Raw genomic sequence first — 26,918 nt, forward strand, 5'->3', positions numbered from 1 at the left:
TCACGTTACAGGGCGCCACGGAACCTCGTGACACCACCGCTCGGTGACCACCGTCACGTTACAGGGCGCCACGGACCCTCGTGACACCACCGCTCGGTGACCACCGTCACGTTACAGGGCGCCACGGAACCTCGCGACATCATCGTTCGGCGACCACCAACGGCAAGTTACGAGGCACAAAGTTTCGCGGAGGGCAGTCTGCATCATCCAAGTCGGGACACGTAGTCTACAATGCACACGCTGAATTTGGCATAATGTGGTAATTTGAAGATAATCGCATCTTCAATGAGTAGGTTGTTCCCCCCTCCTGAAAAAAGCACAAACAAGAGGACCTTCTGATAAGCCCCGCACGCGAACAAACAGCAGAGAGTTGAACATTCGGAAAGTGTCCCTGATCTGACCAGCGGACGAATCATGTGTCCACATCGTTAAAATCGCCTAAGATGGAAGGAAAGAGACCCAAGTAATTTCTATAATAGAACACGGCTTATATCACAGCGAACCCCTTTACCAAAGCCTTCGACTACGGCGTTGGCGTGGCCTGGGTCATGGCGCAGCCGGGGTTTGAACCAGTCCTCCGGTAGTGCCCCTTTAATACCCAAACACTCAGCATTGCTTGCATTTATGTCCTTTAATGACACGACTATGGAGCGGCCTAAGATTACTCTGTTCGCGTTATTCGTAGACAGCAAAGCGATTTCACACGCTACAACAGCAAACACAAAGCATCATGCACTCTGGCTCTCACGATTGACATAAACGTGAGGGGTCCCGTCCATATTGCCGCTCTGTTACGCGTGTAGATGCATCCCTGCTTCGCCAAGTGCACGTCCCATTAGACTTGCGCCAGACTTTATAGTCTGCAGCAAATGACTGACCACCGCCCTGCAGCGTGTGTTCTTGTTCGATCATATTTCATCTACCCATGCGCGCGCAGCTGAGGCTGAGAGACTCGGACCACAGTCTGCTCCCGACACAGGTTATTATAACATACACGTCCACAAAATCATGTAAGCAGCTCCGACATGAGGTCATAGTTTTGATATGGGTGTATTAATAGATGCTATTGGTCAGAAAGAAATCCGGTCGGATCCACTAAACGGAGCTCGTGGCCGGTCGGTCAGAACCACAATCTGGTTTAAGTTAACCCTGATTACGCTAGTTAAAAGTGGCCCCGAGGATCCGCACGGCAGTGGCTACTTGTCAGCAAGGAAGGATGTGCAACAGCCAACCGTCAGTGCACAAAGTGTCCCGATGAGAAGCTACAGCTCAGACATCGGCAAGGCGCATGGGCCCCCCTCGGCACGGCCCGCCCGTGTCATCCAAGCGCCCGAGCGTCGCCTCCACCCGCCGTCCGGACCGCCGCCGCGGCGCCCGGCCTGACCTGAACAGCAGTAGGGCACACTCGCGCTGCTGAGCGCTCTGCGAGCTGGCGCACTCGAACAAGAAGCTGAGGAACTCGGGCCACAAGCTGTTGCCGTCGTCGTCGAACAGGTTGCGCGCCACCTCGGCAGCCACCTCGCACATCTTCTTGCGGATGGCCTCCGACTGTTCGTTGGGCACGGCCGCAAGCAGGCGCTCCTTCAACTGAGTCTGCGCCTCCGCCGGCAGCTGCGGCCCACGGGCGACGCGTGAGCGCGGCGCGGCGGCGAGACGCCAGCTGCACGGGCGCCGGCTGGGCGTGGGACGAGAGCAGCAGGGAATAGGGGGGGGGGGGGCGCATGGGGCCGGGGTACGAGACGCTAGCGACAGGCGCGGTGGGAAAGGCGAGGATGGGGGAGGCAGCAGAAGATTGGCTGGTGTCAGGTGGGGACAGCGAGGCAGAAGTGGTGTTAGAGGTGGTGTAGCAGGGACAGTACAGAAAGTGTGATACAGAGGCAGTACAGGCCACACACAGAGGAGGTAAGGTGTGACACACGGACAACTGCGATCACAGCAGCTAAATGGAGGTGAAGATGGAGTAGGCAACTGGTAGCCAGCATACTGAAAAGTAACCATCTTTCGGTTGGCTCTGTGGATGTCTGCCTTTGATCTGAATCTACAGTTGCCCCCATGGGCTGGATGCAGTCCACATGGGATGTGACAGTACTAATTCAGCTTAATCAAGGAAACCTAAGTGTGAGGTATAAAATGAGCCAATAGCATTAGGGGGGAGGGGGGGGGGGGCATGGCCGCCTCGTATCACTGGGTGCACTGTCGCGCAGCTTATGATGAACTTACATTTGGGTAGAACTCCTCCCACTTGGCGCAAAGCAGCCGCCGCAGCAAGACGGCCGACATGTCGCGGTACTTTTCTCCAGCTGAAGCATTCAGAAGACAGGCAAGCAGCAGCGAGATCTTCTGTGGCAGCGCGATCTGCTCGTATGTACTCTGCAACCGGCACAGTTTGCAGGGGTCAGAACGGGCTTACAAGTCAACAGCAAGTGGTACGACTCGACACAGCGACATAGTACGACATAGCATAGCTACATCCGAGGACCCTTCCTAACTGCTGTTGATACACAGACAGCCCAACTGCAACAACATATGGGTAACCTTGATGGATGAAAAGTTAAACAGGGCCATTTCACAATGCATACAACATCAGAGCTCAACAATGCCATGATCTGCCATGCTGACTGTTGCGAAGGGTAGAGAAACACATGTCTGCAGATTCCAACCACAGACATGTGACATCATGTGCTAGCACCATCTAAATGAAATGTGCTGCCCACACAATCCCTACAAACTGAGCTATGCTCTCCTTCTTCTGGTTACAGTGCTACCAAAGCTTGCAACCCAGCTTTTTCCTATGCTGCCATCCTTCTCACAACTGCAAACTTATGCACTATACCAATGGCTGTAAGTTGGAGCTGCTATCAGGTTGTAATATGCTGCATGCACCTAAATTACAAGCAACACACAGTGTGTGGTGTAAGATAAGTAAGATCACAAGAGACATGACTTATAGACTGTCATCATGTAAATATAATCAAACATATGCTAATGAAGCAAAACACCTTTAACTTCCACCACCAATGGGGCTCCAATATCACTGACCAACATTTTGGAAGGTCCACCCTGCACAAAAAGGTAACAGATGTAGGTCCACTGATGCAGCATTTGCATATTAGCTCACAAACAGCATTGTAGTAAGCTGCCTGGCTACGAATCTGCCCAGACCTACCTATCAGAGTGGGTGGGTGGAATAAATGAACTGGCAGTGATTTATGGTTTTGGTAATATTTTGACACAAATATTAGGGGTGGACATTGCTCGCAGTGGCTAATATGTGCCTGTGCATAGCCATAGCACAGACCCTCTCATTGTGTGCCACAGCCCAATTATTCCTTAAGCTCCACAACATTTAATGCTACACAGAAGAACTTCTACTGACATAAGTGCTATGAAATTATTTATACCACCAATATCATGAATGACATCAGTGATACAGGCAAACCAAAATCATGAAAATATGGTAGTCATTACTTCCACTGCAAAAACCTACTCCCATTACTTACACACAGCATTACTTCCACAGCCAAGAGTCATACAATTCGTCGTGATTTGGGTTTTATGACGCACTCAGCTTCTGAGGCTATATGGCGTCGCCTGCCTCTCACCCTGGCAGGAAGGGCGGGCACCGCGGGGAATCGAACCCCGTACCTCTGGTTTCCCAGACGCGCAGTGGCTAACGCAGACGCGTTAACCACTACGCTACCGGCACCCCAATCATACAATTCATTAGTGCTACATGACAAAACTTATGGTTCAAAACTTACGTCTATCAATACTTCTACAGTCAGAAACTCAATTAACCATAACTGATACAGGACCTCATGCCACCTGCAGACTTATACACATGCAGTACAGCATGCCATCATGCAGTGCTGCATCATAATCCCTATATTTCAAAAAGCTATAGCCTTCATTACTTTGACTGCAAATTATAGTCATTACTTACACATGACATTACCTCTTCTGCAATGACTTATAAGTGCCATTTAGTGCTTGACAACAAATCTTAGGCTACAGAAATGTATGCCTGTCATTACCTATACTGCAAAACTGACAAAGTCCTTAAAGGAAATGTTCCACATTTCAAGATATTGATGCATCAGATATGATGACATAACAACTTCAAACTCCTGGAATGCTTTTCATGGAAAAACTGTTCCAGACAGCACAAGTTCTCTGTTTCACAAATATGTTCCTCAATATGTCATTCTTTGATTATCATTGTATCATTTTCTTTGATTTTTGATCACCACACCCTGGACAACACTGATTGTGAGCCAACCGACAGCAGTTATATATGAATGTCATGCTCACAAATGTTACATATGAATAAATCAACAATTGTATTTTTATGGGCCATGATTGCTACATGATTATGGGGATGAGAGGAGTTGAATGATGTTACTGCATTGTGGATGCCTAGGTGACCTTGAAATGGTTTCCCCAAAGTAGAATGCATGCCTTTACAAGCAGGCAGCTCGAAATTGGAGGAGTTTAGATCTTAAGGACAGGGCTGTGAGCTGCACCAAAAATCTTCCAGATGGGTACTTTAGTTCAAAACTCCATGCAAATGTGGAACAGCTGCATTAAGCATGCACACTATACCTTCCACTGCCAATACTTAGCTGTGGAGTGCAAAATGAGTGAACATGTAGCAGGGATGTAGGAACAATTAGCGGTTTAGGAGGAAAGCCCGACTGACAATACTACTATTACAAGTTTGTGGTGGTCACATGAAAATAACTAATTGATTGCATTATGCTATTTTATTGACTAGTAGTGCCAGGCACATGAGTAAAGCCTGCAGTTTTGGTTGCAGAATCCAAATGACAGGGATAATTTTTTGGAGGGATTGGGTTTCAGTATGTAGGCATATGGCACTAAACCCTCACATCAGCTTTCCAGTGCATGGTGTACCATGTTTTGGGAAACACCAGGTCAGGGATGTAGCTTTTATTCAATCATAGGCCCTATTTACCATTCCTCTGGAATACAAAGCTGTGTCACATTCAGGGCAAACACCATGTTTAATGCATTTTGGGGTGGACATTTTTCAGACAGGTGGACAGGTGGACAGTTTTTCAGACCTTTTCTCAATCAATCCATAACACCCTTGCATTCCCTGACTCCATGCAAAGTATGCAGGAACAAAAAACTAACTTGATTCTGCAACCATTCACTTAATTCAGCTTCAGCCTGAAAATTCTGAACTGATGAGCTTGGCATTGGCTTCATGTTTCCAGCTTGATGCTGCTGGCTTCCAGTTCACATTTAAAAGCACATGTCTAAAATTAGCATGCCTTTGATTTTTTTCAACAATTTGTTTCCATCAAATCTATTGGTAACTAATCTTTGTGCATTAAGGAAAAATCTAAATGACTAAAACATTTCAAGATATAAAAGACCTTATAAAATTTCCAGACAAATTAAAAACAAAACAAACAAGCAAACCTCCCAGGTAAACTAACATTTTCAGAACAATGATGAAGCATTTACTTCGAAAAGTCAAGCAATTAACACATGGGTGACATTGTGGCATTTGAGACAACCATGCAGCCTAATAAGCCTGGTCTTGGCATCGAAGGATGCAATAGAGGTCAAGTGCACCATCAAAAAATGCTTCAAAAAACAAGACTCTAAGGGAAACAGCAGATCTATAATATATATATATATATATATATATATATATATATATCACACAATTTCAATATATATATATATATATATATATATATATACATATATGTGTATATATATATATATATATATATGATCACACAATTTCAATATATATATATATATACATATATGTATATATATATATATATATATATATATATATATATATATATATAATCTTGCAATTCAAGATCACACAATTTCAATATCAGACCTGACCTTTCCATGTTTGCAAGAAAATAATACACATCAATAGTTAAGAGCCAAATTGGCACTAACAAGTCCTAGGTTAACAAAATGGCTCAGTATCATGTTAAAAATTGGGTACAAATATGGTGTATATGAAATTAGCTTGCTTTATACATACTGCTTGCACATTTAATTATGTGTGAATAAATTATTTGGGGTTTTCTGGTGCACCTGCAGCAAGATTTTATGCAGTGTTCAGGTCTGCCAGAATAGGCCAACTGGTCAAATTCCATCTTGATTTCTCTTTAAGAAGAGTGTATAACCCAACTATAAGCCTTGGCACAACATATATTAAGATGAGGTTGGAAGCAGCTAGTTACAATGGTTCCAAAGCTTGCTTTGTCACTTAGAACAAGCTGACCAAATTGCTAGTGGCAAGTACTGACAGACACTAGCAAGACTCTTTTACAACACACCATGACATAAACTGATGTGGTAAACCCTTTCCGCCACCCAGGGTCCAATTAGACTGTAACATAAAAACAGCAAAAATTACAGCAAAACATTGCAAGTGCTGGCATAATGGCTATTTCAAGAATGCACTAGCAGGAATAAGGATTAGAAAGCAAAACTTGAATATGATCAGCACCTGAAGCTTGCACAAAATCAGTATCTTGAACCTCACACTTTTGTGTGTCAAACTACAGCCAGGGAACCTATGCAAAATTCCCACATCATGATTTCATGAAGTTTTTAGTGCTTCTGCCAGAAATTCCCTTTCAAACATACAGAGTCCTGGCAGCATTGGTATCTATGTCCTGCAGTTAACAATGACTATGCACCAAGCTCCAAAAGCTCAGATTAACACCATATCTGCACTTATAACTTGCCATAATATTGCTGCAATGCCCAACACATTCTGAGGAGTATATATGTAAGCAGTCTGTCCTAGTACCACATGAAGTTGCTAATGATAATCCTGTTCCCTACAAATTCAATGCACTCAGCTGAAGAAGCATAATTTTCTGTGAAGGACAGCTGATGACATGTAGAAATTCATTGCCGATAAAGCAGTTGGTGACATAGCAAAGAGAGCTTGAGAATTCACCACATGAAAACCAGCCAAGGCCACACATAAGACATGGGGCACGTGTGTTATGGCGCATTCGGCTCAAGCTATCTCAGCTGTTACCTCAGCTTGCGTCCTAATTTCATTTTCTTCACTGAGCAGACCTCCCAGAATTTGTTGAAACTGAGCGTCGTCCGCCATTCTCATGGCCTATGAGGGCGACTGTTTAAATTTTGCTGTAGTCCACCAGCTGAATGGGCAGCTACCCCACTCCCGCTCAGCGCGCGGCAAAAGACCCACACGTTGTACACGAACCAGGTCTATCTAACGCATTACCCTTAGTGGCGCGCTGCCAATTTGGTAGCAAAGTTGATTTGTGCCATATGTGACTAATGGAAAGACAAGAAGAAAATCCTGTCCAGTGAGCATGAGTAGAAATATTTAGTAAATATAAGTAGACCGTTTGTTGCGTTTAGAAATGGAAGCTATCTCGCAGCTGGAACATTTGCCCCTGCATTACCAGCAATCGTCCTGCACTCACAGATGCCCGTTGCGGACCCTTCGTACACCAGCTCTCGCGACCAGGGGTGGAACACCGTAAAAAGTGTTGGAGGCCGAAGCTTTAATTTGGAAAGAAGGGGAAGGGACACAGAACAAATACTGGGACCCCTCTCTAATGTTTTCAACAATGGGGTCGACACGGGTACAGTCATGTTTCAGGGATTGAGAGCAAGGATGCTGTTTTGTTTTCAGTTGGCGGGGGGGGGATACGTCAGTCCCCTCCCAATTTTGCGAGAAAAAAAGTGGGAAAATTCCGCGTTTTAGCTACCTCGACGATAAGATGCGTCATTTTTCACTTCCCGCCCCTCCGCTCTCCGGCTCAATTTGTGAAACAACGCTCCTGACTGGGAACATAAATGAGGATTGGAACCGTCAAAATGCAGCTTGAAACCCAACTTTCGGGCAACCGGACCTATAAATGGCATAAAAATGTGAAAATATAAGGCGTCAGAGAACACCTATGTGCTAGCCAGTGAACGTTTGCGTAGTTTGGCGAGCGCCGCTTAAAGGCAATCGCGTTCCCGTCCTCCTGCCCCGTGCGAGGGACTCGGCCGCGGGGGGCAGGAAAGGAGGCAGTAACAAGGAGAAGATTCTAAGAGCCGCCGACGCGAGGACGAACGTGCCGGCGAGACGTACTGTGACGAGTACCTGTGACGAGTGTCGAATACAGAAGTGATTTTGGACGTACCGTGCGCACCCGTGAGTCGAAGGTGAGGCACCAAACAGCGGAACTTACAAAAGAAACGTGGAAGAGGCATTTTTGATGCAACATTGGAGAGGCAAAAATCACTATTTGTGGAAACTGGGGGGCACAGTCCTAGTCTCCCCTCTCACTACCGTCGCAGTTGACGTGCTGTTGTGTGTGCGTGTGTGTAGGGAGGGGGGGGGGGGGGGTCTGGCCAGCAACATTAGCGAGGAGCAAAGCACCTGGGTTGTTACTTTCTAAAATCGGGTGGCTGGGGCTCATAAGCGTGGGAACGTTTCAAAAGGTTGGGTGGGGCCAGCAAGGGCGTCACTTTGCACACGTCCTAGCGGGATGAGTCCGTTCCCCACCCCCAGTGCAGACTTGAGCCCCTTAACGTATTTTTGAGGCTAATGAAGCATGATGCAACGAATACCAACTTTAAATCTCGCCTTGATAGGGGATGGGGGGGGGGGGGGTCGATGTGACTGCCTTCCGTCCGACTTGCTGTGTAATCGCAATCCCATTTTCAGCAGCCTATTGGGCATCTATTGCACGTGTTTCCAAACCAGGCGCGAATTGCTAGCTTTCCGGTTTCAGAGCAGTGGCGTTTTTTTCAAGAACAATGCACGCCATCCATTTCTGGTGTCAGACCAGCGGCGATTTTGAGAACCACGACATGGCTATCTATGGCCGGCGAGGGTTGCGGGCGGCAACCGTCGATGCTGCGGAACGCGCGCGGTGGTCCGATATTTTCTTTTCATTCTTTTTCACTTAGAAACATGCTAATGGCCACAAGTAAAGTCCTTTCATCATATCTGATGTTTGTTTCAATATTTTCAAATGTGGAAAATTCCCTTTAACGCAGCTAGAATCATAAGGATATACTCAAAACACATAAGATTATACACTTTTGTACCCGGATTGAACAAGGAACACAAGTCCTTAGGTGAGGTGTCGTTACGATGCATGGTCCCATGGGTATGATGAACGTGTTTAGGGCGCTGAAGGACGTAGGCGCGTCTCACGAGATTCATGCGCTTTTGTCCCACGCGCTGCTGTTTCGATCCGTGAAACGCTTGCCTCGGACAGAGATAATCTGCACCTGCACAGGCACCGATCGACTACCAAACTGAAAGCCCTTCGCATCGGGCCGAAGCTGCCTGGAAAGGCCTGCCATCGTAAGCCTGTGATGTCACAACACTAAGCGCGTTTAAAACATTCACACGTTATCATTTTCTTATGTAAATTTAGTGTGCGCCCTTTTGTACTGCACCCTTTAGTATGCAATTTCAAAATGCCCGTGGACTGAAACTGTAACAGCCACCTTGCAAATGGTTCTCAATGTTGTGATTCTGGTACTGGTACTGAAATTCGTCCTTTGACTTCGCATAGTGGGGCCAATTATCAACCTAACAACATAAAGTTAGTACCAATGGCGAGATATCCTTGAGATCAATCTGCTGTTTTTCGTTTTTTGTGCTAAACTCCATCGTTAACGGCTTGGAAACGTCAAGGTGGTGCATCAATCCTGATCAGTCAGTGTTATGAAAAACGGCGATTCCCGGCGAGGGTTAAAGTGGAAATCATAACAGCTGCAGAAGACCACGTGGTTCTCAGGACATGGAAAATGTTGCACAGGCGTAATCTCTTCCCCAAGGTTGAACGAGCAGACGTCTTTCTGGGCTTCGACGCTCTAGCGCTTAGGCCTTGAGCAGCTTGATATACTTTTTAAGCAGCATCGTATAATTTAACACGTTCAGAAAGAGTTTTCTAGTCGTGGTAAGCCTGCCACCCGTCTATAAGTTTCGTTCAATACTTTTGTCTAGTGCGTTTTATGGAAACCTTACGGCTGCCTGTTTCGGGCAGCCCTCAGCACGGTACGGCGTATCGGGTGGCAGGATATGAGAGCCTAAATGGCAGTAATGCCCTTGGTGCTTGGACAACCGTCTTGAAGTGGAACGTTGGTATTAAATAATTGTCCGACCTTATAAAATCCTTATAGCTTAAACCAGTCATCGTACGCTTGAAAGCTGCCGTATTTGGCAGTCCTGTTTGTCCCAATCCAGGTGTTATCTTGTGACAAACCTGCTGATATTTGCAGACTGTCCTGACATATAAATAAGTTGAAATACCAACAATATGTTAGGACCCTACAGGAAACGGGGGGTTACAAAATTGGCATGAAACTTTTCATGATGTTTTCAGGTCAGGGATGTAGTTCCCTGTTCAGTTGGGAGTGAGGCTCCAGCCCCCCCCCCCCCCCCACACACACACACTCAACTTAGGATTTAGCCCCCAAACTTTACGAAGAAAATTTTCCATTGCTCCAGGCACCAAGTGCATCAGCATTTCAGAGAATCGTCTCCATTTCCTTGGCCCAGCATTCCTTTGTCCAGGGGATCAATTTTTGTAAATGATTGGGGACCAGGCCGACGACCCGGATACCTAACCTCCCACAGTTTTTCTCAACGGATTTAGTCCATCTTATTTTGACCACAGGCAATTCATATTTAAAATCTCATATAAGTAAAGAAAGTATTTAATTTTAGCGGCGTAGTGGTCACGCATTTTGTAGTCAGAATTGAACAAGGAATACAGCTGCTTCGGTGATGTATGGCTACCATGCGTGGTCCGATACGTCCCACGTATTTTTGGTTGTGGGGGACGGTAACTAGATAGTTATGAATAACTAAGGTCATTTCCGTACTCCGGAGCTTTCAGTTTAAGTTCTGAAATCTTTGCGCGGCATCGTTTACCCACTCAGCAGTTTACCCACTCAACAGTTACCTGGCGGTGAGAACAAACACGGTTTGTCATTATGAGGGAAGGATGCTCTTGTGTTAATAGATGGACTGCTCCAAACGACAAACATATATGCTTCTTGCCTATGGGGCGGTAAACATCCGGCTACGTGGGTAAACATATGGATCCAGTTGCAGGGTTTGGGTGCGATGTCGTTAGGCCAAATTGCATCATGTACTCAATCTTTTTTGTGCTGGGGTATGGGGCACAGCGCCCCGTGTGAAGCAGAAAAGCTTTAAATTACGATTTTTGCATAACTCGCGACCGGCGTGCGAAAATTGTGGTGTGAATCTGATGTTGTACCATAATTTTTCAATTCAGCTATGTCAAGGCGTTGGCAGTTATAATAATCATTATCAAAATCGAAAATGTCCAACCATACTCAATAAGATTCAGAAACTCAACAATTCAACAACCAAACGCTAGCATTCCCTGCCGCGCACGGGGTAGCACATGTGCTACTCCGTGCTATTAAGTACTATTCCAACCCGGCGATAAACATATTCTATAATTTTTAGTTGGTCGGCCGACTCGGTGACAGGTCAGCGACAAATCAGCGTATTTCCTACGGCCCGGCCGGCCGGCTGATTCGCTGCTTTTGACGGACGACGCTCAATGTCCCGAACTAGACAGCATGAAGTACTGAAAAATCTTGGGGGGGGGGGCGTGTTTATCGACTCATGAGTCGATTTACTGAAAACGGCCCTTCTGTGTAAATCACGTCGGATCCGAGTCGATTTACACACAGCTACACCACTGTGTAAATCGAGTGAGATTTGTGACGTCACGTTTGCGCATGCGCACTCGCCTGCGTTTGCGACCGTGTCCGCACCGACGCGCGGTTTTGAACGCCGGGCGTGTCGAGTTGCGGGTGAGGGTGGATGTGGTGCGCCACAAATCAGGATTGAAGGTATGTGCATATTGTGCGTGCATGAAGACATGTGCATATCGAATCGAGTCACAGATCAATGAAAGTAATTTCATTAAATAGGTAGGCTTGGCCAGAGACGAGGTGTTGGTCAAAATCAGGGTGCTTTCAACCAGGGGCGACGCAGCAATGGCATAGGGGCTGTCGCCGCCCCCCCCCCCCCCCTCCCATTGCCGGCAGACAGGTAGATGGCAGCAGTTCCAAATTAGGATTTCCTTAAACTTTGAAGACCCCTTTTGTGGATTGAAAGTATGCTGTTCTTGGTGACAAAGCCCTTTCACATGCCAGGAGGCCTTTGTTGTTGTTTATTGGAGTTTAGGGGCGCGCCGACTGCGGTGGTCATTTGGCGCCCAGTGCCAGGAAGGCATGTTGTATGGTACCAATGCCCTTTGTTGCAAAATTATAAGGTCCTGTTTGTTTTATTGTCAGCATCTATTTACCTGGATATAATGCTTATAACAGTTTGGTAAAAGAACATATGCCTGCAATTTTCCTTTTCCTTCAACTTTTGAGACAACATTGCCCAGGAGGCCCCCTGTGAGGCAGCCCCATTTTGCTTAGGAGGCCCCCTGAATATCCTCCCCCCAAACCAAAAATCCATGGTGCCATTCCCTCTGTCAGCATCAGCAGGCTGGACTGATTTTCCCTCAGTTGTTTCTACTTCATATTTAGGTAATTCATTAAAAGTAGCACATACTTTGTACCTATACATTTTGTCCCAAATGGGAGCAGGTTTTGTCAGCTGATTGAATGTCAGTGCTTATGTATAAGATAATGGTGATCTTCAGCTGATTCTTTGAATGCCTGTCTTCTGGTTTGAAAAGGAATTGGCCCATCCTGGCTGAAAGCAAGACTGGGTAGGTGTTTTCATCAAAATCTATGGATTTTGTTGAAATGCTGGAAATAATTTTACATCAGGTGGTATTAGTTTAAGAAAAGATTTGACCAATACATATATGCTTCTAACAAAATGTATTGAAAGCTGTAAAGTAACAGCTGGGAATGATTAAGTTTTTTTTTCAAAATCTAGCATTGGCAAGGAGATATCTTGTGAGCGAGGTACACAATTGTAACAAAACAAGTGGGCAAAAACAGGTATTTATCAATTTTAAAAACCTTGGGAAAACAGCAGCTGTGTTTGAAAAGCAAATTTGGATCTGGTGAGGCAAGGAAAGATGTTACTGGAGATCTTAGCTTCATCAACATGCATTTTAGGACCCACTAAGGTTAGAATGCAAACAATAAACATGATTGTTGTTGTTCACAACTGTTCACATACTCTTTGCATGCATGTAAACTTATTTAAAAGCAGTGTTTAGTATATATATATATATATATATGTATATGTAAGAAAGCTGTAGGTGTGGCTGACTGACAAGAATCACGCTGAGAAGTCCGCCATCACAGAGGTCTTCCCGGACTGCGACCAGTTTCTATGCAGCTTCCATATGCTAGCAAACATGCTGGCTTTTTCAGTTTGTTTTCATAGCCTATCAAGGCTGCAAATTGGGTTGACTCTCCTCATTGCCCTTGTTTGTCTAATATTATTACTTAATGGCCTGGTCATCCTCCGCAGTGGTAAAAAAGCTGAATGTGTGCTGAGTGATCCCTGCATTATACATCAGTTGTTGAGCCAAACTAGGCTTTAAACATTTTATGTGGTATACAGCCTTGATAGCTTTTTCATATAGCACTAATGGTCTGGCTCTTGTCTCTGCCCCTGATAGTCTAATGTAGTACTCCTGCAATCTGGCACCCTGGCCCCTGATGTTCTAGATCAGAAGGCCCAATGTTGTGTTATGGTGAGCCCTTTGCTGGCTTGGCAGGCTGTGTTACAAGCCAGGAAGCCCTGTACTGGATTAAGAGGCACTCTCTATTCAAGAGGCCCCTTTGATGCATCAGATAGCAGCAGTTCAAGGTCAGGGCTTCCTGACCTGATATTACTGCCCTTGAGAGTCTGGCAAGGTACTCCTACCTCCTGGTACTCTGGCCCCTGGTGGCCAGACCTGGCACTCCTGCCCCCCATGGTCTGACCTGGTACTACTTCCTCCTGGTGGCCCTACCCGGTACCACAACTTGATGGTGTGAATTGGTACCAGTGCTCCTGGTAGCATAATACTGCTGTCTCATGGTGATCTGACATGGTACTTGTGCCATATGGTAGAAGGACTTGATACCTCTGCCCCTGATGGTCTTATCTGGTACCCCTGTGCTTAGTGGTTGGGCCTGGTATTCCTGCCACCTGATAGGGTACCCCAACTATTGATGGTCTGACCTGGCACTGCTGCTGCCAGCTGGTCTGACCTGGTACCCATGCCCCCTGCTTGTTTGGCATGGTGCCTTGTGCCTGGTGGTCTGACCTGGTGCTACTGATGATCAGACCATCAGTGTGTGGGGTCACCAGATCAGACTACTGGAGTTAGAATTACCAGGTCAGGCCACCAGGAGGTGGGTACCAGATCTACCCCTGATGATCTGACCTGGTACCCCTGATGATCTGACCTGGTACCCCTGATGATCTGACCTGGTACCCTGATGATTTGACCTGGTATCATGATGATTTGACCTGGTACCCCTGATGATCTGACCTCTTACCCCTGATGATCTGATCTGGTACTCCTGATGATCTGACCTGGCACCCCTGATGATCTGACATGTGACTCCTGATGATCTGACCTGTGAATCCTGATGATCTGACCTGTGACTCCTCATGATCTGACCTGTGACTCCTCATGATCTGACCTGGAATCCCTGCTGGTCTGACCTAATATTCCTGCCTCCTTGTGGTTCTTGGTATGCCAGCTGGCAAACTAGCTGGTTGTGCTTTGTGCATAATGTCTGTGGACATTACTGGGCAGTGCACTTAGCTAACATACTTCGCTATCTTTCAGACGTATAGCATCTCAACAAAAGATAGAAGATGGCTGTGTTGAGGAAAGGTGACTGTTTTCATTCCTTTGATGAGCTAGATGCCCATATCCGTGAATTGGAGGCCGAGACGAATGTGAAGTTTTTGTGTGACGAATGTGAAGTCGAGCTCTGTCACTCTTGGTAAATTTCTTCAGACAAATCCTGGGCACTTCATTTAAAAGCTGATCGCTGACCGTGCTGACAAGGAGGCGCTTTTGCAGCAGAAAAAGTACCGTCTCATTAAATTTTCATGCACTCATGGTGGGCGCCAGTACGAAAGCAAAGCCGGTGATCGTCGTGTCCGAAACACGAGAACCGAAAAAGTCGGCTGTCCCGTAAGCATCCTAGTGTTTCTGGAAAAGTCATTGCGTTTAGAGATTAGGGACATCTCACTGGAGCATTCCCACCCGGTGTCGAAGGCAAGCTTTCTGCTGCAGCCAGAAAATCGTCGCCTGCCTGCGTCCTAAAGGCAGCGTCACCACAGTCGTGGGATCAGCAAGGAAATAAGGTAAGCTTGCTTGTTGTGAATTGATACGACCTTTCATTGACAGTTGTTAGTAAAACCACGTCTCGAACAGTAATGAGTCGGGAAATATGACCGGCTCATATGCGGTGCGTTTCCGGTCGTGATTAACTTGTATCGATCAATAACACATGGTACGGCGTGAAACTAGTTCATAATGTTTCTGCTGGGTTCGTACCATGTCTTGATGTAAGTTTTTCTTAACGTGTTCCTTTTTTTGTTCAGAATACTGAACAGCAGCGGTGTATGGTGGGAACGCTGGATTACACCGTCCACGTACTCGGCTTTAAACCCGCCATCATCATGCACCGCGTGGTCACGGTGTTCCATGAATTTGACATAACCTCGTTCATCGGAAACGCCTTGACTTCCCGGATACCTGTAGAGCTCTTAGGCTTCTTCTATTGTAGAGAACATGCTCGATATCTATATTCGTTTGCATGCCATGATGGGAATAGCTAGTTTGCCAAGATACATCTTCATGTACATATATGAGTATTGCAAGCCCATCCAGAGACTCTAAAAGGCGGAAAGCGTTTCCGACTATCTGTGTTGATTGTTGCCAGACTGGATAAGCTTTGTTAAATAGCACCGCTCACCAAGCAATGGTTGCTTACGTCCAACCTGCTGCGTCCCTGGATGTCCTTGCACTACCTCCTCACTAGTCGAAATGAACGTTGAACGAGCTTAGATCTGTCGTGTACCTGAACTAAGTAGCTGAAGTGAACTAAGTAGCCTCGTCAAATGTCTGATGCGTTCTTCGTCGGCAGTTCTACATATGCGAGAACTGACTGGGTAATTATATACTTGCCCCATGCGAGGAAGACGCATACAAATGTATGTACAATTTTGTTTTGTGCTAGTTTAACCAGTGACCGCTAAGGAGAATGTGTTTTTAAAAATACCAACATGAGAGCATTGCTTTGGCTACTTATTCATTGTGTCGGGCCGCTGTTATATAATTGCTTAGTGCGTTCAACAATTCTCAGCCATGGTTGTTATTGATGTTTTTTGACACTGGTTGTGCTCGCACGCTTTGAATCTAGTCAAGAAGAACGTTGATGATTGTGCGTCGTGGTGGGTTTCCATGCATCTCAGCACTCAGGGTGTGCCTTTGTCAGTGTACGGGATTTATTGGCATGTGAGAAAGTTTTCCTGACATAGCGCGGCATGTCTGGCCGCTCCAATGCGGTAAAATACCTGCGCTGTTGTGACATGGTTGCTTCTTCTCATGGCATGCATCTGTGATAAGCTCATACGGCTGCGTGCCCAGAACTGCATGTCGTGTACCTTCCAAGGCTGTGGTTATCCCATGGAGGTCATTGACCTCAATACTTAAATACATTTAAAGCTAACCAACTCTGCTGAAGTGATTATAGCGCGTTGTGAAAATGCCACGTATCCACAAATACGCCTGAGGAAATCCATCAAATCTCTTGTGAGTTTCATCGGTATGCGAAGACCACTGGCAGCTCTAATGACACCTCTCATTGCGAATGCGTGGCTGGGTCATGTTCACGCTCATTTCAATCACAAATTATTCAGACAGCTGGGTTGTTTGACTCGGTACGATTGCAACAGTAGTATTGGTGCAATATTTTTTTTAAAAACGGCGCGACTAGATTCGCACGATATCAATCGTCCCTTCGTTCTAACAACTTGGCCAACAATAAATTACGTATCAAAATTTAAGCCGTCAGAATATGTCGCGAAGCGGTAAACAAGCAATGATTACACAACAGGGCAGTCTACATCGCTCAGACTGACGCAAAACACATTGTAGGCGTAAGAGGTGGTGGTGGTCGGCGGCAGCGGAATGAGGCCGCGTAAATACGAAAAGACCTGCGTGCTGTCGATAGGTGAGGGCTGGCAGACCCGGGGCGCCCATCGCTGCCGCGCGGGTAACACGCTGGCGTAAAGCTGTACGTGTGGTGAACAGGGACCGAATCTCCAAAGGAACCCACGAGTCATTAAGGGCCCTGAACACAGCGATGCTGCCACGGGGAATGACTAGGTCACCGCGCCAGCCAAGCGCTTGAACGGTCGCCGCCATTGGATCTTGCTGAGGAGCATCGGTGACGATCCTGGCCCCACGGTTAATCACCCCTTGCACTCTATTCAGGTGATGCGCTGCAGCCACACCCCAGACCGAGAGGCAGTACAGAAGATGAGAACATGGGACTGGATGATAGATTTACGAACCTCGGGTGACGAATCTGTTGATTGTGGATTGTGGTGGAATTTGTTCATTGTGATTCGTCACAAACAGCCAATATGGTTGGGTGTGGCGGATTTTATGCAAGCGGAAAAGGATGGGGCTGCGCATTTTAACGTAGGATGTGAACATCTCCCAAGAAAAGGTACCTGCAATTGGACCCCCAGCACCTTCATGGGCGACGAAGGGCTCAATTGGTGTCACGCACTGCCCAGGTGAAAATATAAGGTTTCCTTTCAGGATTGTGGAGTGCCGGGAAGAATAGCTCTTTTGGTCGGCTTCATTTTAAGAGAGTTAGACGTGAAGAAGGAATTAACTACTTGAATGGTTTCCTCCTGTCGTGATTTCAAAGCGGGTGGTTGGTCTGGATGTGTAGAGTCCAGCAGTTGGGTGTGGTCGGCACAGGATACCAGATATTCGTGAAGGAGATAAGATAGAGATTCATTCGCCAAAATACTGAAGAGGATAGGGTTAACCAAGGATCGCTAAGGGACACCGTAAATCGACAGAAGAGAAAGATTCCGCTTCTCACCACCCACCTTCGACCAGCAAGGTAACTCCCAAACCAATTCGGATCAATACAATATCACTGCAGCTTTATCGGATCTACGCCATGGTCAATACATTAAAGGGACGGCTGAAGTTTACGAACGTGACAGCCACGACGTGCTTAACCCCAATCCGAGTACAGCTCACTCAGCGGCATCGTCCAGGGCGTTTTCGGTTGAGTGACCGAGGATCATGGGTACCGAGGTTGGACGACAGCTGCATGCACACAACTTTTTCGTGTGTCTTTTACAAAGCAGGCAAAGCTGATGTGCCTACGAAAATGCTAGCGATTTCACGGAAGACATATTTGTGAAGAGCCGAAGGTAGAAGATAGAAGAACGTAGAGAATATTTATAGCATTTTATTATTGGCGGAACCCTCATTAGGTACCGCCAATGACTGTCTTTAACCATGAGGTTCTTTCGGCACAGACGTCTGCAAATGACCTAAACCTACAAAGCGTTTCCCATAACGTTACGCAGAAGTGAAGTTCTTGATTTTAAGTTAGCACCAAGTTGAGCGACTTCGAATTTACAGACGAAAGACTGATCTGGATGTCAAACACCCATATTGGTACCGCGTGTGAATCAGTTGAGTAGCTTCAGTTGGGTTACTTCACGGTACTACGTTCAGTTAATGTACCGAACTGCATTCAGAATGTAGGTTGCATAGGCATGAACGTACGTACGGCCCAAGTTTGGGTTTACCGATTTCTGTTCCAATTTGTTTTTGTTTTTTGAGTGAGGACTTAACGAAGTCTTCCATACATTTCTCCATTTTACCTACCGCGCTATTCAACGTTCAATCATTGCGATTTTCCCGCCCAGTGGAGCGCTACTTAAATTAAGTCTGTTTTTCCAGAGATGACTTCAAGTAGTCCCATTCGAAAATATAATGGCTAGGGTCGGGCATTTTTTGCCATTGCCCTTTGAATGCTCAGTACTATTACAGATGTTAATTACAAGACCCTAGGTTCACCGGAAGTGACCTAACTAGACCTCTGAAATCGAGGATACACTTGCCACATAGAAACTCTGGGCGAAGATGCATTACTGCATGAGGAGATGTAATCACAGCATTGGATAAGGCTTATAAGACTTGAAGTGCGTATCCTAAACACTGTTACATAATTTACATCACTAATAAATTCTGACAGAACGTTTAACATCCCTAGGCGAACATGGGTTAGCCAAGGTGAAAACATCGCTGACCCCATTTCCATCTACACTCAACGTGCACGGGGTCATAAATATCTCTGCAGAGCTCAGAAGAAAAGCTTGGCAAAGCTCTAAGGTCTATCCCTTTGGATAAAACCAGCTTAACAATTTAAAAGGAATAACACCGATGCGTTATTTTGTATGTCATCTAACATCACCTCCCTTCTGTTAATTATTGCCTGCAACAAAATACAGACAGCAAATTGCTTTCCAGTACCTTTCATGGCTTCTTGCCCCAGTGAAGAAAGTTAGAAATGCATAAAACACGCACAAAATCATGCCGGTGGAAATGCATTGGCCAAAGCTAACGAATTTGTGTGTATGAGAGGGGGGGGGGGGGGTTTCACCATCAAGGAGCCCCTTTAGGAGCCCTCCGCACCCCTCACCCGTTACTAAGACTGGATACAAGCCGCACACTGCAAAGCACCGTGTGGCAAGCATGCGATGCTGCATGGCGTGCCTTGTAAGCAATATGACAAGTTCAGCATCTACCTTTCCTGGCACGTACACATGTACACGCGCAAACGCACGCATACTATATTATATATGCATATATATATATATATATATATATATATATATATATATATATATATAATATATATATATATATATATATATATATATATATATATATATATACGTTTGATTAAAAATAACTGCTGACTCAGCATTAACGAGCTTTTTGATGCCTCGTTCTAGACAATAGTGACAATAGTGTTCCCATTGTGTCTTTGTGATGTTCCCATTATGAGTGTTTCTTACACGTATGAAGATGAAAATAGCGATCCGTCTTACTTCAATTAGTTGTGCTTCATTTATGTTCTCCGTACTAAAAGATGTTTTCCAACAGTAGTGCACAATTTTTTCATCCTTCAAAACTCAAAACTTATTTCATGTGCAATTTAGTCTTCTCCGAAGATGAGATAAGATCTCGAAACGTCAGAATGGAAGGAGTGATGAATATATGAGTAATTTTGTGCGAACCATATTTAATCTAAGCGATGACGCAAAGTCAAAGGCCCGGAAACTAGAACGATGCATCAAAAAGCTCGTTAATGCTGAGTCAGTAGTTATTTTTAATCAAACATGTATCTAAGAAAGAATTCTGCCAAAATATTCCAATATATATATATATATATATATATATATATATATATATATATATATATGTATTCGCTTCTCTGGACGGTATGTTCTCAATGAAGTACGCAGATGTATAGCTTCAGTGATGCAAAAATGAGCTATGCATGGGCAAATGCATATTTTCAGCTTTTGTGCGCATGTTTGATTGCTGAAATCACACCTTTCCCTTATTCGGTAAGTCATAGATCAGTTCGCCAGTTCGCTGCGTTGAATACGTTCTGTCGCCTGCGCAGATCACATCGCGATGTTATTCACGGGTGTGTGTATCCATCATGAGTGCATCTACACAGAACACCTCTGCTCAAATCCACTCGCGAGTGGAGTTACGCAGAATGGCGCTTCTGCGTATATCACGCCATGAGTGAATCTACACAGAACACCTTCTCTGCTTAAATCCACTCCGGAGTGTATATACACAGAACGGCGCTCCTGTGCAAATCCACTCAGATCTGAGTCGATTTACTCCAGAAGCCACGCTTGTGTAAATCTACTCACAAGTGGATTTACACAACAGTGCGTTTATGTGTAGATCAACTCAGATCTGAGTCGATTTACACAGGGGTGGCATCCTGTGTAAATCCACTTCGTAGTGGATTTAAGCAGAGGAGCTGTTCTGTGTAGATGCACTCCTGAGTCGATTTACACGCGTCCAAAATCTTGACATGAGAATTCATCTGGCCACAGGGGCATGTTCCAGCCGTTGCAATGCCAGTGATATGAGGTGATCCGTGACTTACAATGCACTGCAATTTTGCAAGTGGCATTCGCATTGCAGTGTCATGAAAACCTGCATAGTGTTTAATTTTTGGCCTTGCCTACTTCGTTGGGGGTGCCGCGGTTCAACATCCTATCCTCAGCGACGAGAGGTGTTGACAGTTCAGGATAAGTCGGCCCGATGATTCGATCAAGGTAGAAATTGACCTGTGACTATTCAAACCGCTCTTTTCAAGACACCGAATAGCTTTGATGCGGGAGTCTGAGGACCCTTCTCATGAAGGACAATAGCATCAGGTGATAATAATTTTAAGATGCCAATTTATGCCATTTTTGCTCGTATCGTGATCGAGAATGGTTATTTGTTATATAGATCCTCAAATCAAGGATTTTCCAACTTTTTGCGCAGTCCAGGGCTCATTCCTCCCGCTTAGTTTGTGAAGAAGTGTGGTAATCTGGGAGACATTTACATTTTAGGGGCACATCGTATAATTTTTCACTGCTTGCAAACCTATCTTCAAAAACCATGCCCCTGCTTGAAATGCAATTATTTCATCAATGTTTTGATAGCATTTAAACGGTCGTCCACAGTTTAACCTTAAGCTAACATGTATATTGGTTGCTGGAAGTTTATATGATAGCCAATGATGTAGGCCATTCGAAGGCAATAAAAGTGAGGAGTGGGGTGGTGTAACAAATGTAGGCCGTGAGGAGGAGGGAGGGGGTGGGTGGGTACAGGTTTCATTGCCATCTCCACCTTCACCAATAACTTTTCTTCAGATAGCTGGAGGTTTTATAGTATTTTGGTCTAACTCTCCTATAAGGTCAGTGAAATGTTGGCATTTGGTCATCTCTGGGTATCATGTTGGCCACTTACTGATGATAGCACCCCTATTGTAAGAGGAAAACTCTGGGAGGCATTCATTCCGCAGTGCTCATTCAGATATTTTCTTTTCACTTGTGAGCATGGATTGCATGGATGCAAACATGGTCTATTTCATTACTGTTTTGCTAATGTTGAATTGCAAAATTGTCCTGATTGAACCATTAGCATAATCACTGTATACATATAAGTACAGGTTGTGATGACATACAGCTTACCTTATATGCAGCTTACAATGATAACAGAAATCATTTTAGCTTGTATGGTGATGGCATAATGACCCGAGTACCAACTTTTTATGCATGGTTAGCGAGAGGTAGCATCCCTTGGATCAAGGTGCAATTAATGAAGTCTACAGAAGACAATTTTATGTTAAGTTCACTTTTTCCCATATCTTTCTGTAATTTTCTGCCTAGAAATTTTTGGTTGGGGGAAGAATCAGTAGCGAGGGGCCTAACCCAACATAAAGATAGGGCAGCGCCACAGAAATGGATTTGAGTTAATACTTATGTGCTATGCATGGCAAACATCACAGATAGCCTCAGATTTGGGTGCTGCTTATATGCAAAGGCAATTTGGGCTTGCTGATTACATTTCTACAAATGTTTGGATTTTGGTAATGAAATGTGCCATTCTGCTGAAGCAGTTGATGTTTTCATGATCTGAAATGCAGATTTTTACACTAGCATACGTAAAATGAATAAAAAAGGACGCCAGCTAACAATTTTAACCCCAGTTAACATTGCCAAATGGGACCCACATGGGCTAAACGTGGGGGCAATTGGTTTAATGTGGGCATGGGCTACAGGTGGGCTTTCAACTGGGCTCCAGCTGGGTCCTGTGGGGCGCTCATCTCATTTCATATTTTTGCATGCACCAGGGCTGTTCGTACCTCGTACCATTCCGTCTGAATTTGTCACGTCAAGAAGAAATTACTCAATATTATCTAGGCTTAATCTGGGGCCCAGATGGGCTACCCATATGTTACATGCCCAATAAAGTTGCCTTACACATAATATTGTGTACCAATTGTTTTTACCAATTTACTTGTTTAATTTTTAATTTTTATTTTATTTAATTTTTAATTTACTTGTTTAAATGTTTAATTTACCAATACCAATTGTTTTTATTGTCCGGGTTTCAACATATCATATACAATTATTCTAAAATATGAGACTGCTGCCTGGACTGGGGTCCATATGGGCTGAACAAGGGCCAGCCAGGCTCACGTCTATGCCGGTTGCAGGTGGGCTGGTATTTTGGCTCCATTTGGGACCCAGATGGGCTACCCATACGCTACATAATTGGTGCCAGTGCATTGGACTTGCTATCTTGTGCCCTCACGTTGAATTTTTCCTCATCATTTACAAATGAATACATAACAAAGGAGAGCAGCACGGGTTGGGGCTCATATGGAATGCATGTGGGTAAGTTGGGCTCATGTCAACATGGGCTGCAGGTGGGCTAGACTTTGGGCTCCAAGTCGGACCCAGATGGACTTCCCATATGCTGACATCTTTTACACTAATGCATTAGTTTTTGTACTTTGCTCTCCATGGTTGGATATTTTCTGATCGCGTACAAACTAGTTTGCAACAACGGTGAGAGGCATAGACTCAGATCCAAACGGGCTGCAGGTGGGCAAGCTGGCCACATCCCAGCACGGGATGCAAGCGGGCTGGTGCCTGGACCCTGACTGAGACCCAGATTGGCTGCCTGTATGCCATCATCTAAACTGTGTGCGTAATAATTGTCGTGCCGTGTGCTTCCTGGTTTGGTTTTGCCATGCCGTGTACAAATAAGAGGGACAGCTGGCATGGATCTCATCCGCTCATCCGCGGCCGCCGTGTCTGCTCAAAGTGGCGGCACCAACGGCGGGTCCGTCAGTAACCGCCCGCCGCTCGCGCCGGCCGTAGATCACCTTGCAGTATTCCGACAAAAACTTCACTTTTTGGAGCTCAGACTGATAGGGAAACGTTTTTGGTGTCAAAACACACGCAATGAATAGCCATAGGATAGCGAAACATTCGTTCCGATTGCGCGTCCCGGAGAGATATCCTCAGAAACTTCGAAAGAGAGGGGGGGGGGGGAGGGTGCACCGCCCTTTCCTTTTGCAGGGAGAGGTTTAAAGCATATAACTGAATCCATGAGAGAGCACGCGATCCTATGTATGACATGAACGCGTCGAAAAGCATTTATGGGTACTTCCTACGCGGCATGGTTCAAATGAAAGAAAAAGGGATGATAAAGCATGACTTGAAGTTTTTGCCACTTGAAAGCTGTATGTCGAACTAAGAGAGTGCTAGTTGGTTATTATAGATTCAGAGCCTGTTTTGCATTGTTTTGCAATTAGAAGCCATTCTTCAGCAAAGGCTCCTCTGCAGATGGCGCTGAAGCCATTACATTTAAAAAATGACCTGCGAAGTGAAAGAGTGAAAGTATATGTCATCGGTTGTCACCTTCAAACGGTGGCACCTATTTCATTTGTTCGCATTTGTTCCTTTAATTTGCTGTATTCACGGACAATCCAGAACCGTTAGGACTACACAATGCTGTATTTTTCGTGTACTAATCGGCAGGAGGGCAGTCAGAAGCCTCTTTACAAAAACGCTTGGGGTCCTCACATCATTCATTCCTGGTATTATCTGCCACAGTCGATGCTGATCGCCCTGGCAACAAGATCGGGGGGGGGGGGGGGGGGGGACGCTACCCAAGCCAAATGGCCGCCAAACATTTGTGATAATCGTTTTTCTCACGCCTGTACTGTTTTAGACATGTTTGTGTACTCCTTACATGGCTTTTATGGACACGCATATCACGTTATCTAAGCTATGAACATTTATTGAGTACTATAGGGCCCTTTAAAGTTTTGGAAGTTGTCCAGCGCAGCTCTGAGGAACACTGTACACGCATAAGACAGTACTGACAGCCTTGTTCTTCGTCGAATAAGCAGGTGATAGGAAGAAGAGATGCATTAATACTTCGCAGTGTATTCAGTAATAATAAATAACGCAGTGAGGCTGAGATTCACGGAGTACGGACCCTGTAACAATTTTAGAAATCAGTCATACGGAGAGCAGAGGACCATCCGAGAAGGAAAATTAGTGAGCCCATTCTTATAAAAAGTCGGCGATTAGACCTAAACGTGCAGAAATCCCCATGACCGATTTTGCGAATGTGATTAATGCCTTAACGCGTGATACGTGCTAGTTTGAAATTGTTTGAACATATGGGTGATGTTAGCACGTGATGCGTGGTGTCCGTATTTAAATGCAGCAAACCATCCCTGAGCAGCATACGTGTGTGAATATTTGCGTACAACCCCTTTGCTAACATTACAGTTTTACATAATGACGTGTGGATACTTGCAACGATTTTTTTACTGCTGAGGGGCATTGGCCTTCGAACAACTCATGCGACTTTTCCGATATTGTTTTCCTCCCAATGTTTGCTACGATAGTTTCCCGGCCAGTATTTTCTCACACAACCTCTATTTTTTGTAGCTTTTTGCATGATACACGTTTTGCATGACGAGCTCTTTGGCATATGTATGTTATCCTACTATACTTCGGCATGCAAACTCTATCTCAAGAAAAATTGCTGTGCGATCTTCTTCTATGCGTGCCTTTGACCTCAACGTAATTTTTGGCACACGCGAGGAGTGTTATCTAGGCTTCCGGACAAACGCACGTATAGAAAAAGGCCGTGTGACAACTGTTTGCAAGCCACAAGTTTGCGTGTGTAAAGTCCGCCAAGATAAGCTGCGTACGGCATCAGTTTCGTGCTGTGAAAAACCCTTACGTAAAAATTTGCCGGGTAAAACAGAAGGCTGAAAAAGTTCAGCACGTGACTGATTGCACCGTAGACGTTCGTATGGATACGTCCGTTTGCAATTGTTTGCCATGGATGAAGTTTTTCGAAAAACTACCATTGCTCAAGTTTTTTTGCGGATGCATGATGTCCATACGCGAAAATTCGTCCTCAGATGCTTTTCATCGATAAGGTTGATTTCACATTAGCGCACGCATAAAGTTGGAATTCAGATATGTGATGTGTATGATCATGTTCCTGCCAAACGGTCACGAGGGATGCAGCGCACCCGACGGAAACACTAACGTTATCGCCGACAACAGCAAAAGGGTATTGCAACGCACATCATTGCATGCCATGATGTGCGTTGTCGGAATGGTTACGTGTCACATGCCACGCATCTTGCTAATGCCAAAAAATGTACGTTATTTGAACTTACATGAAACCCCTGGCATGGCCACATCAGAAAGTAAAAGGGTTTGCTTCAGCTCAAAACCACAACACGGCATGGATAGCGTGTTAAAGCACATGGACGCCCGCTTCATGTTTCGAAAAATAGAATAGGCTGGAAACTGAAAGTTATTGCGCAACGGTGAAGGAAAATAAAAAGAGCACCGATTCACGTTGAATTGTACAACACTAAGTCCATAAATTAACAGTCCTTTGTCGTTGCCAAGCTCATCGTTGTACCTAAATGATGTTTTGGCGATTTTTTTTCGCTCTTAGGGTTTTTCATTAGGATTTTGTTTGAGGCAGACGAGCATTTTCAAACTGGAATGTCTTGAACGGAACACTGGATAGTCAGGCTTCATTCTATGACTTCGAGATGAATCCTTCATACACAACATTCAGGCGACATCGCACTCACATTACATTCACATGCATAACTCATCATTCAGGCGACAATTTGATCATCGGGTGATCGATTTTTTCTGAAAGTCTTCATAGGAATGCTTTGTATGCAATCGATGAGGCATTGCTGATGCTTAGGAACGTTTACATACGTGTTTTTGTTAAGCAAGTTTGTGTTGCCAGCATTGA

General features: G+C 45.2%; 1 protein-coding gene and 1 long non-coding RNA gene across 3 annotated transcripts in view; one reads left to right on the forward strand and one right to left on the reverse strand.

The window, feature by feature from the left end:
- The window catches only part of LOC119109072 (importin-5), a 24,945-nt gene extending 17,705 nt beyond the window's left edge, over positions 1-7,240 (reverse strand). Inside the window, exons 1-3 of the mRNA XM_037232612.1 lie at positions 7,058-7,240; positions 2,221-2,370; positions 1,385-1,611 (exon numbers count right to left, since the gene is read on the reverse strand). Of these exons, the coding sequence (XP_037088507.1) occupies positions 1,385-1,611; positions 2,221-2,370; positions 7,058-7,141 (461 nt within the window). The 5' untranslated portion in view covers positions 7,142-7,240. The remainder of the gene's footprint in view (positions 1-1,384; positions 1,612-2,220; positions 2,371-7,057) is intronic.
- Positions 7,241-11,841: 4,601 nt separating this feature from the next.
- LOC119109074 (uncharacterized) overlaps positions 11,842-26,918 on the forward strand; it is a 15,767-nt gene continuing 690 nt past the window's right edge. Inside the window, exons 1-3 of one of the 2 annotated variants that reach the window (XR_005095387.1) lie at positions 11,842-11,892; positions 14,802-15,328; positions 15,569-17,012. This is a non-coding gene — a long non-coding RNA (uncharacterized LOC119109074). Of the gene's footprint in view, positions 11,893-14,801; positions 15,329-15,568; positions 17,013-26,918 lie in introns of those variants that run through there. The other variant, XR_005095386.1, reaches the window with a different exon arrangement.

Source organism: Pollicipes pollicipes, unplaced genomic scaffold, assembly GCF_011947565.3.
Source record: "Pollicipes pollicipes isolate AB1234 unplaced genomic scaffold, Ppol_2.1 Scaffold_7231;HRSCAF=8579_pilon_pilon_pilon, whole genome shotgun sequence".
Lineage (NCBI taxonomy): Eukaryota > Metazoa > Arthropoda > Thecostraca > Pollicipedomorpha > Pollicipedidae > Pollicipes > Pollicipes pollicipes.